Source organism: Lycorma delicatula, chromosome 2 (genome assembly GCF_047948215.1).
Source record: "Lycorma delicatula isolate Av1 chromosome 2, ASM4794821v1, whole genome shotgun sequence".
NCBI lineage: Eukaryota > Metazoa > Arthropoda > Insecta > Hemiptera > Fulgoridae > Lycorma > Lycorma delicatula.
In genome coordinates, this window is record NC_134456.1 from 159,446,209 (window position 1) to 159,464,422 (window position 18,214).

The 18,214-nt window shown below is 35.4% G+C and overlaps 1 protein-coding gene across 1 annotated transcript; it reads right to left on the bottom strand.

Annotated features, from left to right (window-relative positions):
- Nucleotides 1-510: 510 nt before the first annotated feature.
- LOC142319362 (uncharacterized) lies at nucleotides 511-2,461 on the bottom strand. The gene is made up of 2 exons (XM_075356566.1): nucleotides 2,169-2,461; nucleotides 511-1,393 (listed from the first exon to the last, which is right to left on the bottom strand). The coding sequence occupies exons 1-2, from the start codon at nucleotides 2,293-2,295 to the stop codon at nucleotides 900-902; spliced, it is 621 nt and encodes a 206-aa protein (XP_075212681.1). The 5' UTR covers nucleotides 2,296-2,461; the 3' UTR covers nucleotides 511-899.
- Nucleotides 2,462-18,214: the final 15,753 nt, after the last annotated feature.

An 18,214-nucleotide genomic window follows, 5' to 3' on the forward strand; every position in this document is an offset into this window, starting at 1 on the left:
AATTAATTCATCAGTCAAAAAACTAATAAAACAAACTATTTCACTGAATCACAGCAAAAAACTGATAATAATTAAAAAATATTAAATATTGAACATCTTATTTTCAAATGAATGAAACTCTTTTTTCCAAAGGCCTTTTAGAGCAAGCTACTACCAGCTTCCTCTTCAGTGGAATATCTGGTAGCGCAAAAAATTTGGTATTAATGGTTTTTCAAAAGTCCGAAAAACATTTGGAAAAAGTAATTCTACTATTCTGAAACCAAAGTTATTAAACATTTATTGAATATCAACATACACCAAGGCTGAATAATGATACAAACACTGTAAAATAGTTCTACTGATAAAATAACACAGTAAATAATTTCAAAAACCAGTATAATAAATCAACTATAAGTAGTTAACGCTAGTTGTTGTATTTTAAGTGGTTGAGAAGATCATTCCTAAAATGAAGAATGGCATAGCCATTCTTAAGAAGATGGTTATACAAAGGTAATATAATAAATATACTATCCACTCAAAATCATTTTAATTTATTAACAACCAACCTTAAGTTGAGCATATATAAAAAATTAATTAATTCTGTACATATCATAAAATAAACAAAAGTATTAAGGCTATAAAAATTAAAAATAAAATAAATATCAATGATTTTAGAAATATTCATTCTCCCAGACTAAAAAAATATCTAATTTCGCGAAGTGGGATTAAAATCATCTATCCTGAACAATTTTAAACACATTTAAAGCAAAGCTTTGCAATATGTGATTACAAAGTTACATTCTTTGTGAGCACTTGACAATATTGGTTTCATGTTTTTTTACCAAAATTTCCATAAAGCTGAACTGGCATAGAGTTTTTCTTAAAAATAAAATCTCCATCAAAACTTTTACTATTACATTCTATTTACAAGGACAAACAGTACACTTGCTTGGATTATAACTTAAATGAATTGGACAAGTACAAATTTCACAATTTACACCTTTTATAAATATCATTGACTTTTTATACGTATCCAAATTCAAATAATCTGAGTCTTGTTTATCATCATTCTTTTTAATTTTTCTTTCATTTACCTTAGTTTTTCTCCTAGTTTCAGACGACTGAACACCATCTGATAATGTAAAATCTTCATTTCTAACAGTTTTTTCATTTTGAGATATATAATTACTTTTTACACCTATATTTTTTCTTACATATGGTTGGATAGGTATATATGGCAAAGGTCTAAAATACCTATCAATCAGTAAATTATAAGGGAAATTTCGTCCTAATGTTGAAACGGATGTTTCAGAACCAAAATGGTTCTTACGTAGTTTGGTTTCTGGAAAATTTAAATTTTGTTGTTGCACGCCACAATAATCACATTTTTTTAAATTTGTTTCATGTTTTGGTTCTGAAAGAGAAGAAAATAAGAAATTACCACAATACCCAATTGTTTCATATCTTTCAACATTAAAAACAACCTTAATGTTCTACACCTACACAAAAAAGACTAAATCCCATCTTTACACACTTGAACAACACAAAAACAATCAAGAATAATATATTAAATGAACAAACATAATTCAAATCAAAACATACTTTCTGACCAAATTCTGATCTGAGTAATAAAAAAATACCATATCGGTAATATCAGCTGACACTAGCATGAAAATATTACCATCAATCACTGAAATGACAGTAAAAATTAATGAAAACGTCTTGAATAGGCTATTAAAATCATTAAATAAACCATAATTATCATCATGATTATTAAAACAGGATAAAATATAACATAGTAAATAACTGAACAGTATTGTACTGTGTTATTTTCTACATGTTCACTGGATATGAATGAACAAAATAAAAATTTTTGTCACAAAGGAAACAATATCCTTTAATGTAATAAATTAATAATTAAAACGTTTATACAACGTTTTAAAATTGCGAAAAACAATGAATTGTTGAAGAAAACAAATTAAAAGTTAAATTAAACCTTACGTTAAAGGATAAGTATCGTAAATTTAAGTACAGGCAGTTTATTGTAATAACTTGTAAATAAAATAAAACATGTTGTCTAGAGAATCAAGTAAACACATGTTAAAAATTTTAAGAATTTGTTCTTCAGTCCACTGGTTAAATTTGATTCTGTTCCTTTCATGACAATTATTTTGTATTATCAAAATTACCTGCAAAAGTTTCCATTTTTGCTGGATTCTGTAAAACTGGTGATTCGATATGTAATCTTGCAAAACAATAATTATTAGATATTAAATTACTCAATGAAAAAAATACCAATAAACAATAGCATAACATAGTTTTACTCCCTAAATATGCACGTATAAACAACAAACAACTATAAATTCAATTTATCAAAGTACACTACAACGGAATCTATCGATAACGTACAACTGAATAGTGCGTATCTAAGACCGCCAGTCAAAACAATTCATCAGAGTAACCAACATCAACAACATAACAGTACCATCCTCCAGGAAGCTTTAAATTACAATTGAGTATAATTAATATCATTCATTTAAAGAGAAAAATAATTAAAGCTAATAGGTAGTTAATAGGCGCTTGGTTACGAGATGGGTAAGAAATGTTAAAACGTTAACAATAAGCCGAAAAAAAAACTATGCAGTGGTAATTTTTTATTTTGTTATATGAATATGGATATATGAGTGTATGTTATATATGGTTATATGAATATCATAAAATGAAACACTGCTATCATATCACGTATTATTAATTTAACAATACTTGTTTTATTTTGTACTGATAATTCAAATAGTACAATCAGCAATATTTCGAACAACACGTAATGTTGCTTTTAATTGCTAACAACTAATTATATTTGACCTCTTAATTACATGAATACATTGAACCTTTTTGTAGCTAATAGCTTTGTCAACTCCTAATGATATGGCGTGAGTAAAAAATTCAACTATATTGTAAGGAAAAATTATTAATTAAAAATTTATTAGCGGATAACGGTTAGTAATATCGATTACTTATAAAATAGTGCAATGTTTATCAGAGTTAAAATATTATTAACTTAAAATATCTTTATAACTTAATTGATAAAAACGGTAAAGAAATAACAGTTCTAATACTGAAGTCAGGCTTAAAATTTTTCACTCAATGAAAAAACAAGTTAATAGTAATCTAGCATCAGCCTGGTTACTTTTTGAATGAATGAATCAAAAAATACCACAAATGTTCCTAAATGAAAAATTTTCCTATTCAATCTGTAAAATGAAAAAACAAAGATCCGATTATAATCGAGCTAAACAAATTGGAAAATTTTATCAATTTATTTTCAAGGTTATGAGAAAAACAATTCCACCTAGTCATCAGTTGATGTCAGTACCCAACATCTCCAATTAAATAAAAGTGTAAATATTTTCATTTTTTATTATTATTTATATTTATTTTCGTTGATATTTCATAAGTTAACACGAGTAAGTTTAATGTTTTTTTGGCAATTCATGTTCCTGTCTTAGTTTTAATATGCCTCTCCTGCAATAATTTTTCCAATACCGAATTAACTGACTTGCGTCATCTCTTAGTAGGTAGGTTGTCACTAGAGTGCATCATGGACCGCAATTTAATTTTACGAATTATGAGTATATTCACGAATGATGATTCTTTATATCATGAATCTAGTCTCCAGTGGCGGCTCGCATTAGGAGCTGTGAAACTGCAGCAACCCCTATTTCCACTTGATATTATCGATACCATTTAATATAATGAGTCCTATTTTCTTTGATTCTTTCTTTATACTTGTATAATATATAATCCTTAAGCTTAATGTCAGTAGCCATACCCCAGTTTATCAAAAGATACAAAAATCTTTCTATGGAACTGTGCGCTTCACAGTTCCAACGGAGTGGTGTTTGGCTGTTGTGCGCATGCGCACATAGAAAGCTGCACGCTAGGCTGCGAGCAAGAGAGTACTGTCATTCCTGCAGTGCCGATCCTGGCGTGCTGGTGGAAGGTAGTTTTTTTTTACTCCGCGTGTGTATGGAACGTTCCTTGTTGGTTCCCTTTTCTAGTTTAGTCGGTGGAAGGAATATGAAAATGGTTTAGTTGTTTTTACAGTAGTGATCAGAAGATGGCGGAAAGCAAGAGCTCTTTGATTGACAAATCTGTCCTAAAACACGCTGGAAGGGTGAAAGAGAAGGTAATTAGTAAAAACTTTTTATGTATTTGTTTCTGTGTGCATAGAAATTTAAATTAAGCACCACTGCTCTATATTGTTTTTAAGCGAACATTTAAATTTATTATCTAATACTAAAAAATATTATTTGTATTGACATTTTATTATTTATTCGATTAAACTGAATGCAGTTTTTAAGCACAATGTACTTAAATTTCATAGAATCAAATAAATCAATTCAATCAAAAATTTTGTTTTTTCGGTTCTTTTTAAAATAAAAGAAAACTTTAACCATACCCTTGAAAAGGCCCAGAAAAAAGATTTCTGAATCAGCACATCCAGAACTAATTTTAGCTACGAGCCGCTACTGCTAGTATCTAAAGATGGTCATAATAATAATGCTGATTTATTGAAGTGAAAAATGTTATTGAAGACTAATTCAGTCACTATGTATCTAAGTAAAATTATATATTTCTCGTATATGCGTATATAAGAAGCAAAATGTGAAGCGGAAAATGGACTAATAATCATAATGGTTACTATTTATACCTCATTTAATCAAAGTGCAAATAGAATTATCGAATTCATTCATAAAAACCTGTTCGTTTTACACCAGCAGGGTCTGCTTTGTTCAATCGGAACTTACATCAGTTACCTATGATTTTGAGAGGGGATTTTTATGTAAATTTTTCAAAAGAGATATCGAAGACTTTAATCGATTTCTTAAAAACCATATTAAATTTAAATATGTCGAATGATCTAAATTAGAATACAAAAAAATGAACTGCAATTACGGAGGGTTTTTTAAGAAATATTTAGACAAATTTCAGTCAAAAATATTTATCTCATATTTTAGTTACCAGAAGTCCATTGTTTCATTCTTAGATTATGGAAATATTCAAGAAAATACTGATTTATAAAATCTTCCACAGCAAGATTCAACAGAATAATCGATGCATTATAAATGCACACATTGCAGATTGATGATTATATGAATGAAAATAAATAATTATAAATATATATTAATTTATGACTTGTTCCTGATTCATCGAACTAATGTCATTGGTAATATTAAGATGTATTATGTATATATAATACATATATTACTTCAAAACGATTACTATCACCATAGATGTTTTCCCTACGGCCGTGTGGACTTAAGTTCACACAATCTTTTACTGTTTACTTTTGGGGTCGAGTATTTCTTGACTGTATCTATATTTCCTTATTTAGTTTTCACTCCTTAGGCTTACGTTATGATACTGAGGTTTTTTTAAAAAAACTAATGACCAAACCTAAAACTTAAAATCATTCAAGAGGCAGACCAAATCAAAAAACAAATGAAAAATTTGCTACTTCTTAGTTTATACAACGGCAACAATTTTGTTCATGGCAAAACGAAAGAAGTGCGTAGAGAAAGTTTAAAAAAAAAGAAGAATTTAACGTATAATTACTTTGACAAATTTTGGTTACGAAGAGAATTTTTTTCCGGCTCGGCTAATATATTAGCTTTAAAACTTTCTGATAATTTATTGACCTTTATCGAAACACTATTAAGAAAATTTAACCTGTTATTGTGAAGTTTCACAAAAAGCTAACGTTTATCAAACGCAAATTTTTGTTTGAAATGTCCCATCCTACAACAATTAATAAAAAAAGGAAAGAAATCAGTCGTAATTAGAACAAGGGGAAATGAAAAACAGAGAGAGAAATTAAGCTTTGGGTGACGGCGGACGAAAAAATGTAAATTTTTTTTATTGTTTATATTAATGTGTAACAATTCAAAAAGAAAAGAGAAGAGTAACATGGACTTCATCTTAATTATTGCAAATTACGGATGACATCAGAAACTAGATGTAATTTAAAGAAGAAAATTTTATTCATTTTTTTTTTTTGTAGGTTTCTTATTAATTAAGTTACTTATTGTTTTACTTATAAATAATTCATTTTATTAATAAATAAAGAAAAATGCTGTAGTCAACAAGATTTTGAGTTAAGACTAGCGGTTTCTTTTGTTAATGGGTCTGAATTCTAGTTTTCTATTTATCTACCTGGAATAGATTCCGAACGATTTATTTTGAACTCTGTCTTGTGTGTAATCTGTATTTATTATTTATTATTCAAGTGTTCGAAGAATGTTAGTGAAGGACTTGCAATTTCATCCATACAATTTGCAGATCGTCCAGGAACTGAAACCGAACGATGCAGTTGTGCGAGCACAATTCTGTAATGTAATGCTTCAGAAGAAAAATGATAACGAAGAGTTTGTTCACAAACTGTGGATGTCAGACGAAGCGCATTTCCACCTCAGTGGATTTGTTAACAAGCAAAATTTCAGATACTGGAACAAGAAAATCCTACGCCAGCTAGACCAGCGTCCGTTGCCACAGCCAGAAAGTGACCGTGTGGTGTGCTATGTCCTATGCTTTACGGTGTTATAGGGCCTTATTTTTTTGAGGATGACAACGGTCTTGCGATTACAGTGACGTCGGCTCGTTACGTAGCCATGCTTGAAACCTTTGTTGTGGAACAACAAAAGAGATTTTCACCAATTCTTAACAACAGCCTGGTTTCAACAAGACGTCACATACTGCACGAATATCGATGGCAGCTGTACGCCGATTGTTTGGACGACGTGTCATTTCACGAAATGGTGACATTAGATAGCCTCCCAGATCGCCTGATCTCTCAGCTTGCGATTACTTTTTGTGGGGTTACCTTAAAAGCAAAGTGTTCCACAGTAGATCTGCTACAACGGAAGAACTGAAGCCAAAGATCCGAAAAGCAGTTGATGCGGAAATTCCAGTTGAGATGTTACGTCAAACCATGAACAATTTAACGAAGAGACTTCGTGAGTGTTTACGTAGAAGAGGAGGAGTTTACCTGCAAGATGTCATCATTAAAAAATAAACTAAATTGTATGTATCCTAAAATGGCAACATTTGTACAATTACGTGAAATAAAATTCATTTTCTAAAAAAATTTTTCATTAACGTTATTCCATTTTTAAAATTTCCCGTTTCTTTGAATCACCCTGACATAGAAGAAGCTCTTACCTTACAAATATAATATTATTATATATGTAAGAAAAATAAAACTCATTAAATAAAAACTGAAAAAATGTATAGATCTTGAAAATGCTCTGTGATCCTGTTGGCTAGGGCTTCTAGACAATTAAGCCGTGCGGAATTGGCATTATGGTCGCTTTTGTTACAAAACGGTCTCGTTCTGTATTCGCAGTTCGTGATCCTAAAATTCTCTGTAATGAAATGAAATCGTTTAAGACTATTAAATTCAAAATAGCCATCGATATATATAAATGGATTGCTAGCAAACTGTAAACACGATCCGGTGCTGTATGGAACTTCCCCTACTCTTTTACTTCGAACAGACAGTAAGTCACACAGGCCACATTAGAATCCCATTGTTTTTGTTACTTTTCTGTGTTGTGTGTAGACTTCAATTTATGGAATGTAATTATGTCGTATTTTTACGTAGTTTATGTTTTAAATATTCAATAACCATTAAATTTATTTACCCATTAACTTTATCATCGAATGAGGTATTTGTATAAATAAGTATTAATAATTTGTTATGGAAATCTTACTACGGTTTGGATGTATAAATAAATTCACAAAAGTTTCAATATTGGTTTTTGAATACAAGTGAAAACAAATGTAGTTTCCAACACATGATTATTAAATAGAAATGAACATTTAATCTTTATTATAATTAATATTAAGTCCTTGGTATGATTCTAATATATATTTTTTATTTCAACTACTCGTTGTTGTATAAAATTAATTTTGTAAGTTTATGACGTAAGTTTAAGTTAATCCTGTTTGATACAACAGCAGTAATAATTTTTTTCTTTAGGTAAATGATTACGTATTCTTGTAGATTAAAAAAATAATTAGAAAACACCTAATGCTGGTAATTTGTCCCTTAAAATTATAATAGTTATAATATTAATAAAAAATTCAAGAGTAAAGGTTTTTCTGGAGTGGTACAAAATCGGTATGTCATCTATTTCAAGTGCAGGACAATTAATCCTTAGAATATTTCACATTTCTCTTCTTTGACTTTATTTACTAGCTTTACTGAACCTTTAAGCAACCCCTTTATCAAAAGGGTAAACAGTTACCCTTTAAATAATAAACAATAAACAGTTGTTTAAGTAATGAACAGTTGAGGAGCCCGAAGTTATTTGTTGTCTGATTGGCCGAGTCGAACAATAATTTGTATCGTTACAATTTCAAATTCTTTGTAATTATTCAATTAATTGGTAAAATAATATGATTGAATTGAATAAACAGTTTCTGTATTACTATGGTAAGTTGTACAGTAACACTACATTAGCAAAGTGGGGGTGCTCTTTGCAATTCAAAAATTCCAATTCGTTGGCTACGTTAAAACTTAGCGGCTTTTTAATTTATTTTAAAATTCATTAAGCGTTTCAATGTATTTAATCAACAATGTTTTTTTCAATTCAATAATCCTCACATCTCACAGCATTATGGCTTTACTTTCACCTATGAGGAGAATCCGGTAAAACATAACACTGTGGTTTATTTTATTTATTCTCCAATAAAGTGATTTATTCATTGAAAAATCTATTTCTAAATTTTTCAAAACACGTATTTGAAATATCAGCATCGAAAGTTACATTTGATTCCCACTTATATAATTTTAAAACCAACATTCTGATTAGCTGTGATTATCGTTTTACCGCTGTTATTACTGCATTTACTACTGTTATTTATTTATAAAAAATGACACATTTGAACTTTCTGTTCAGACACAATTTGGATTAACATTATTACGATGTAACATGTACTAATGTAACATCCACTTCCATTGGTACAACAGTATGTACGAATAAAAATCTATTTCTAAATTTTTCAAAACACGTATTTGAAATATCAGCATCGAAAGTTACATTTGATTCCCACTTATATAATTTTAAAACCAACATTCTGATTAGCTGTGATTATCGTTTTACCGCTGTTATTACTGCATTTACTACTGTTATTTATTTATAAAAAATGACACATTTGAACTTTCTGTTCAGACACAATTTGGATTAACATTATTACGATGTAACATGTACTAATGTAACATCCACTTCCATTGGTACAACAGTATGTACGAATAAAAATAGACAACAATATTCAGAATTCAGTACGATGATAAATATTACGTTATTATTTAAAGATAAAAATATTTCTTGCAAAAAACCTGGAGGACAGATAAGACGAGAGTCTATTTAAATTAGAAGGATTTGTTTTTCTTTTTATACCTACATCCCTGGGCCGGACATCCAGTTAAGTATACTCGACCCAGGGACGTGTCCTTAAACTCTAAGGCGGCCTTCCCACCCACCGGTTTTACACCCGGTACGGTAGGTCGGCCACCCCGGTATCGGATCTTTTCTGTGCCTGCCTCTAATCCCTGCCGGGAGGAATGCAGCCCGGCCATGCCGTTCCGACCCCCCCCCCCCCCGGCTAGGACCGGGTCTCGGTCTTTACGCCATCGCCTCAAACCGGCAGAGCCAGCCCCAGGGGCACAGGACCCCCAGAAACCAGCCCCGCCGGCCGGGTCTAGGTCTTTTTTATTTCCCCCCTTCTTACACGGACAAGCTCCCCAGGAGTCCCCGCCACCTCACAGGAACCCGCACACCTGGGCATGCGGGTCCTCAGTGACGAGGCTATCCACCCTTCCCTATTTACGGCACTTTATCAGTCCCATTGTCTCGATTCCTCCTCCTTTATTCTTAATATAGTTCCAGCAAAACTAGAAAATTTCTCCCAGTTTTCTTCGGTAGTCAACGACCATTCGATGAGGTTATCCACTTCTAGGTTGTTCTCCATTATAAATTGGCGATACCGTACCCACCTCCTGCACCGAAACAGGGTGTGCTCGGCGTCATCAATCTCCCCGCAATATTGGCACTGTGGGGTGTCCCTCTTACCTATCCTTTTTAATTAATACCCGAAACAGCCGTGACCCGACATAAGTTGGGTCACATAAAAATTCATATCGCCATACGGGCGGTCCAGCCATATGTCTAAATTATGTATCAACCTCTTGGTCCAGGCCGCAACTGTAGCCTCAGCCCACATCACCTTCCAGGCTCGTCTAGTCGCAGCGTCTACCTCAGTTCTACTTAGACCCTCCGATCTCAATTTCCTTCCGTATATCTGGAGTTCAATCGGAAGGACTGACGCCAGCACACATAACGCCTCATAAGATACTGTGCGAAAGCCAGCCACGACTCCCAACAGCGCCATCCTATGCGTGCTGCGCATTCGTGTTTTATTACGTTGGACATTAATGGCTCCAGCCCAAACCGGTGCAGCGTAAAGCACAGATGACATCATGACAGATGTGATTCTTCTTTTGGAGGACCTCGGTACTGAATGATTATCAAACAGCCTCCTTATAGCCTTAATAGTGGGCGCCACACGCTGACAGACCATCTCAATGTGCCCTTTAAATTTAAGGTTTTTGTCGAGTACTACACCCAAATACTTTGTGCTTTTAACTTCTATTATACCCTCTCCACGGATCATGACATTCACACCTCGAAGCCTTCTTCTACCCGTGAAGAGGATACATTTACTTTTAGCCTGTGACACCTCCATCTCATTTTCTCTCAGCCACTGATCAATCAAGCGTAGAGATATATTGGCCTAATCCTCGACAGTATCTATTTCTTTGTCTTCGACTAAAATGGCAATGTCGTCTGCGTAAGCCACAATTGTGACTCCTTCAGGATAGTTCAGTCCAAAAACCCCGTTGTAGAATATATTCCACAACAGGGGCCCCAAAACCGATCCCTGTGGGACACCACCGAAAATCTGGAACCTCCACGTTCCCTCCAATCCGTTGACTTCCGTCCATCTGTCACTTAAGTAGTAGTGCACCTGGTTTACTAGTTGGTCACTGATGTTCATTGTTCGTAGTGCATCCAAAATTGCAGCCCACGGTACAGAGCCGAATGCATTCTTAATGTCCAGCTGGATCATCATAGGTATTCTTCGCGTCCTCCAAGTCCCCTGTCGCACAGCATTCGCCCAATTAACCACCCTGCTGATGGCATCAATTGTTGAACGGCCCTTTTTAAAGCCATACTGCCCTTCATGTAAACTTCCACTGTTATTGAGTTCCTCTAGAAGTCTATTGGCCACACGTCTCTCCGCTACCTTAACAATATTATTGATGAGGCTTATGGGGTGGTATTCATTTATGCCAGAGCCAATTCCCGGCTTTGGTAGAAAAACATTCCTGGACTTCTTCCAGCACCGGGGGAAGGTGCGATGTTGCAGACCGTAACTCATGATGTCAGTTATTTCCCATGGGACGAGCCTGATTAGGCCTTTTATCACTGCTGCCGGGACTCCGTCCGGTCCGGGACTCTTTTTGTTATTTAATTTGCTGACAGCAGCAATTACCTCATCTTGTGCGAACCTGCCACGTTCGCACAAGACAACCTCTCGTCTTTCTCCTTCATCCCGTGGGAAAAGCATCGACATCTGTCGAGCAATCTCCTCTCCATTTAGTGTGGGCAAGTGTCTTCCCAGTCGCTTAGTGATAATCTGGAAAGCACGCCCCCATGGGTCTGCATCTAACTCACAGCACAGCTCCTTCCTCTTGCTTTTTTTGCACTTTTAATCAGATAGTTTAGTTTTTTACGAGCCGCCCTATAAGCTCTCATTGTTCGCCTTCCACGGTAGTCCCCTCTCTAGCCCTCAGTCTTTGGGCCGTTCTTTTATGCCTCTGAAGCTCAGTCCTTTGGTTGGCTATGTCCTGATTCCACCAATAAACAGGGTGGTATTTATAAGCGGAAACTGGTATATTAGCGATCTCTCCTTTAATGATTTCCTGCAGGGATTCAGGATCCAGCTTTCTATTGTTCATTATCTTGTGCGCCGCTCGATCAACAATCCTTTGGATTTGCCTCTCAGTAAATTTTCTTACCGGTTCTGACACGGCGGGAGTCGCCATATGTTCTTTTAAAACCAATGAGACAGCGTAGTGATCACTTCCGATCTCTTGGTCCAGCACCTTTATTTCCACCTGGTTCAGAGCCATTCTCCCGTCCAAGATGATTAAGTCCAGGACGGACTCATGGCCCTCGCACTGAAAGTAGGGGTCCCGTCATTTAGGCATGTAGTATTAGTAGTCGCCAGAAAGTCCTCAAGAACATTGCCCCTCGCGTTGCTGGTATGTGCACCAGCAGCCACAGTCTTGCAATTAAAGTCCCCCAAAATAATGACTTTTTTGGGGGAATGCATAACCAGACGTTGTAATTCTATTATTTTGTTTTGATATGCCACTACGGTTATGTTGGGGCTGATGTAAACCCTGAATAGCACATAGTTATCCAGCTCGACGGCTACGACTCCTTCAGCTCTACAAAAGAGCCCATATCCTCTGCTTCCAGTGGCTCTTCTAATTGCCAATGTTCCTGCCGTGTCTGATACCCACTGCCTTCGAGCAGCCGCATAAACATTCGGCTCAGTAGCCACCACGAAATCAAAACCATGTCTACCAGCAATTTCCTCTACTAAATCATTTGAAAGGAGACTCCGGTTATTATTTGTAAGTAGGATCTTAATCATGTTCTACTGCATTCTTGACTGCCTGTCCTGTGCAGGGCACTTTGAGAATCCAGACATTTAGTTCCCTCCCTGCACTCTCTACTCCCGGTTCTATGTTCTGTACTTCTGCAATCGAGACACCTCATTGCTTGCCTACAGTCTTTGATGAAATGTCCCGTAATTCCACAGTTAAAACATAAATGTGTGCGGTCTGGGCCCCTGCATTCTCTTCTATCGTGCCCCGTGCTCCAGCACCGGTAACATTTTTCACTTTCGGTACGGATATATGCCCTACAGCATACCCAACCTACTCTCAGTCTTGATGTTATTAACCTTGCTGCGCTACGTTGAGTAGTAATAACTGTAGCATTTTTTGTTCTACCGTATGCGTCTCTCATAGATGTTATCTGGAATCTCTCGCCCATTCCTAGGACCTTCTCTATTGCCTCTTTTAGCTCACCTTCCGTAGTATCTCCGAGCATGTCCTTAATGTGCACAACTGCTCTGCGGTCTCCCTTGTTTCGTATATCGACCTGAATGCTGCCCTGTCCTTCAGCATTGCAGAAAACTCCCCTGCCTTCTGTACTCCACTTACCCTAACCTCTAGCTGCTCATCTCTTCCCTTTCTTATAGATAGAATTTCTCCAGCCTCCTCCACTTTAACTTTCTCCTTCATAGTTTTTAAAAGATCGGCATATGTTTTCCCCGGCGCTTGGACAACGATGGTTTTACTCTCGGTAACCGGTGGGGTCCCGCGCCTTACAGATGCCGATCTGGATCTTGATCTCGCGTTCTCGCTTGGATTGGGGAGGGACCATCCTAGGTAAGGTCTTCCCATTCCTTAAGATATATATTACTATTTTCCTAATCAAAATGCCCGGAGGGCCATTTGGTATCACAAAAACAGAAGACTCCGAATTACCCACTACCCTTCTTAGGGCCTTAAGTACATGTGACGCCATTTCCTTATCTCCGCAACTGGAGTCATAAATGACTGTATACCTTGTACCATTGGTTGTGACTTTACGGTCCTCCAGTATCGTTGATTCCTGAAGGAACATTGCACCAGGCGTTGCTCCTGCGTAAAGGCTGTTTGGTCTTATGCCATTCAAGTCTACAAAGTGACAACTACCCTCTCCAGGTTTTACTGCATTAACCTGAGTGATCCGGTTCATCACCCACCTTGACCACCTAGAGGGCAGTCTCTCTATCAATTGCTCATCGGATAAATCGACATCCAAAATGTCCGACATCTCGGATTTGGACTTAGAGGACAATTCCGCATCCGTGGATACCCCACACGAGTGGGTGCCCCAAAAAAAAATTTGGGGGGTCGGGGGAGGTAAAATATATATGTTCAAAAATAGGGTTAGTAATTTGGGGGGTTAAATTTTGGGGGAGTCAAAAGATCGGAAATTTTTTGAAATGGAAAGATCACAAGGAATTTTGGTTCTATTGCAATTAGTAGTGTAGATATGGAGGTACTGTAGTTATTACTGCAGTTACTACTGTTATTTATTTATAAAAAAATGACACATTTGAACTTTCTGTTCAGACACAATTTGGATTAACATTATTATGATGTAACATGTACTAATGTAACATCCACTTCCATTGGTACAACAGTATGTACGAATAAAAATAGACAACAATATTCAGAAATCAGTACGATGATAAATATTACGTTATTATTTAAAGATAAAAATATTTTTTGCAAAAAACCTGGAGGACAGATAAGACGAGAGTCTATTTAAATTAGAAGGATTTGATAAGCAATATTTAAACTTCTTAAAATTTGTAACACTTTAGAGAGTAAAAATATATGGTGACCACATCTGGGGCGAACAAACAAATTTCTCACTCCCTACAACAGAATCAGGCAGAAAATGTCGACTATTCTAAAGCAACGAAATTCTTTTTGTTTTTTCGTGTACACAAATTCAATTATTCATGACTACTTACACATTAATGTTTGCTTGTTAACCGAATAGATTTTTTTTAAAGTAGCGAATTTTTTTACTAATATATGTATAACTTGAGTAACAAACTAAAACTGTATCTTCTGATTAACTTCGATTATTAGATTAAAAACTATTTGTTTAGATTAATCTCTCGGTTAAAAATATAGTACTCGTACAATTTTGCCTAGTTTTAGACACATTACCAAGACAAAAAAGAATAATATGAAAGAAGTTTAATAAAAAAAGGAATGTAGAACAATATATATATAAATTATTGTTAAAATAGAAAAAAAGAATACCACTGACAATAACTAATTTGTATTGGTGGAATGGTGATATAGCTAGTCAAAGAGATTATATGCACAGATGTAAGAGGAAAGCGCAGAGGCTTCGCACCCACTTCGGTATAAATGAAGAAAGTAGTAGAGCCATGGAAGAATATAGAACCGCCAGAAAACGCCTAAATTACCTTATTAAACTAGCTAAACGCAAGAAGTGGCAAGAACTGTGTAAAGATCTGGATAACGACCCTTGGGGTAAAGCATTCCAAATCATAGCAAAACGTCTTGGTCGGCAAGCTCCAATACTAAACAGTGATGAAGCTATACAACAGCTAAGAACCTTATTCCCCAGGGAGGATACTGGAAACACAGCGATACTTGAATGCCAAAGGGGTAGATTCGATCAACAAGAGGTGTTAAATGCGATCAAGAAACTCAGCAATAAAAAAAGCCTAAGACCAGACGGTATACCAGCAGCTTAAGGGTCTGGCAGAAGCTGTTCCCTGGGAGATGGTGGACATGGCCAGCTTTGGACTTCAAAACCGCATGTTTCCAAGCTGCTGGAAGGCGGCAAGAACCGTCTTCCTGCCCAAGCTAGCCGCGAATATAGATCAAGCTGGATACCGGCCCATAAGTCTTATCAATAATATGGGGAAGACGGTTGAACGACTTATAGCCTCCAGACTACAGAATGAGTTAGAGGAGAAGAACTACGTACACCAAGAACAGTACGGCTTTAGGAAAGGGTGTTCCATGATACAGGCGATTAAGAAAGTTACGGAATGAGCAACAGCAGCCAGAAGCGGTACTCGGAGATCTAGAAGTCCGCCATTACTTGTGTTACTGGATGTAAAAAACGCATTTGGATCTGTACCGTGGCCGGCGATTATTGATGTTCTAATAAACATGAACATCAGTGATTACATTGTAAATCAGATTAATCAGTACTTACACGATAGTCATACTGAGGTCAAGACTGTTGAGGGCACGGTAAATTTTCAGATTTTTGGCGGCGTTCCACAGGGGTTCGTTCTAGGACCCATACTCTGGAATGTTTTCTATGATGGAATATTTAGGCTTCCTTATCCGGAAGGAGTGAGTATTGTCGGCTATGCAGATGACGTTGCGGTACTGGTGGAAGATAGGGAAGTCGACCGTCTTGAAATTAAGGCAAATCAGGCCTTACAACTATTAGATGAATGGTTAGATAACAACCTACTCCAAGTAGCTCCAGCTAAGTCAAAATGCATTTTGCTCTCTAGTAGGAGAAGGGTCAGAGGAATAAATATAGAAATAAGGGGGGAAATTATTCGTGAAGTCAGTAACGTCAAATACTTGGGCGTATTCATAGATAAGAGTCTAAAGTACGGTTATCACATAGATATGATTTGTCAAAAGGTTGCCCCTACAATTAAGGCTCTAAGAGGTCTATTTAATAACCACTGTGCACCGAAACTGGTGGTCAGAAGGTTGATCACAACGGCAATGATGTCATCTATCTTATACGCGGTACTAGTCTGGGGCACTGCAATGAATGTACAACGCAATAAACGCAAACTTAGAAGCGTGCACAGAGTAGCACTAATACGAATTGTCTCAGGATATAGAACAATTTCTTACGATGCGTTATGTGTCTTAGCTGAAACGCCTCCCATTGAATTACAGATAAAAGGCCGAAGTATGAGGGCGACGGGTGTGCCAAGAGCCGAGGTAGAAGACACAGTCGTTAGCAACTGGCAAACCGCATGGTCATCCGCTCAAGCAGGAGAGTGGACAAGGAGACTTATTCCCAATCTAAAAGAGTGATTGGGTAGGGAGAAAGGCGGACTAAATTTCCACACCACTCAGTTGATGACAGGACATGGGTCGTTCGGGAAATACCTTAATAGAATCGGGAAAAGGTAGACGTCAAGGTGTCCGTACTGTCAGGAAGAAGACGACGCGGAACACACCGTATTCAACTGCTATAGATTCTAGTTTTCTACTTATCTACCTGGAATAGATTCCTAACGATTATTTATTTTGAACTCTGTCTTGTATGTAATCTGTATTTATTATTGACATTTATCACTATTTGAAGTGTAATATTTTGATTGTTATCTTTGTTGGTTACATTATGTATGATGTTCTGTTTTTATGTCATATTTACTGTTTTGATTATGTTATGTATTATGTATGTCATGTACTATATTTTGTATTAATTGTTTGATTTGTTGTTTTTGACATGTAATATTACTATCGCTTTTTAATATTTCGTTTATCTGCATTTTTTATTATTCTGGTTGTAAATACTAAATTAATATTTGTGTATTTACTATTTTTTATGTACTTTTTATTATTATTATTATTATTATTATTATTATTATTATTATTATTATTATCATTATTTTATTTATCACCATTGTTGTTATTATTATTACTATTATTATTATTAATTTGTCTACTTTTGACAAAAATGAACATTTTAAACCAATAAATTATAATTATATAAACATTCTAAATTGTCAACCTTTCAATATCCTGATCGAGCCGCAAACCACGCGACAATATATTGAATATATGATGAAAGAAAATAACATCGATCCGGTCAAATTATTCGCATGGACAGAAATAATAAAAAACGAAAAGATAAAAAAAAAAATAAACTGTTTAGTTCTATTTGGACAAAAAATACAGTAAAATATTTGATTATTTATAATCTGATTGGTCCACAGTGCCAGATGAGATACTTAGAAAAAGAGTCAACAGTGGCTTCCATCTAGATAAACTACCTAATGGATCAGGAGTATTGTTTGAAGAACCCATCAAAACTCCAATAAACTCCAGTACATAGAAGTTGCTGTTAGAAGGAAAGGTGGTCAATTAGGGTCAAGTAGATGTGATATATTTTGATTTTGCCAAAGCTTTTGAGGAGATGCCTCATCACTTGTTATCGAAGACCAGAAACTTTGGCTTCAGCGATCATCTTAATGCTTAGTTGTCCTCTTAGCTTTATAAGAGATGTTTTTCGGTATGTTTTGGCGGACAGATGTCTGAGGAATCATTCTTGGCTAAATCTGGAGTACCCCAAGGCTCCTCTATTTTGGATCTCCTCCTCTTTATTAGTTTTATAAATGATATCGGGAATCATCTGATACGCAAGTTTCAGATGTTTGCGAATGACATCAAGATGTATTGTCAGATCAGGAATAGTATGGATCACCTATTGCTGCAATCTAATATTGACGG

Excerpts from the sequence above, each read along its gene's own strand:
- LOC142319362 (XM_075356566.1), bottom strand. The coding sequence starts at position 2,295 with ATGTTATGCTATTGTTTATTGGTATTTTTTTCATTGAGTAATTTAATA. Across the intron at positions 1,394-2,168 it reads AAAAATGGAAACTTTTGCAG|AACCAAAACATGAAACAAAT; the intron begins GTAATTTTGATA and ends CTTCTCTTTCAG.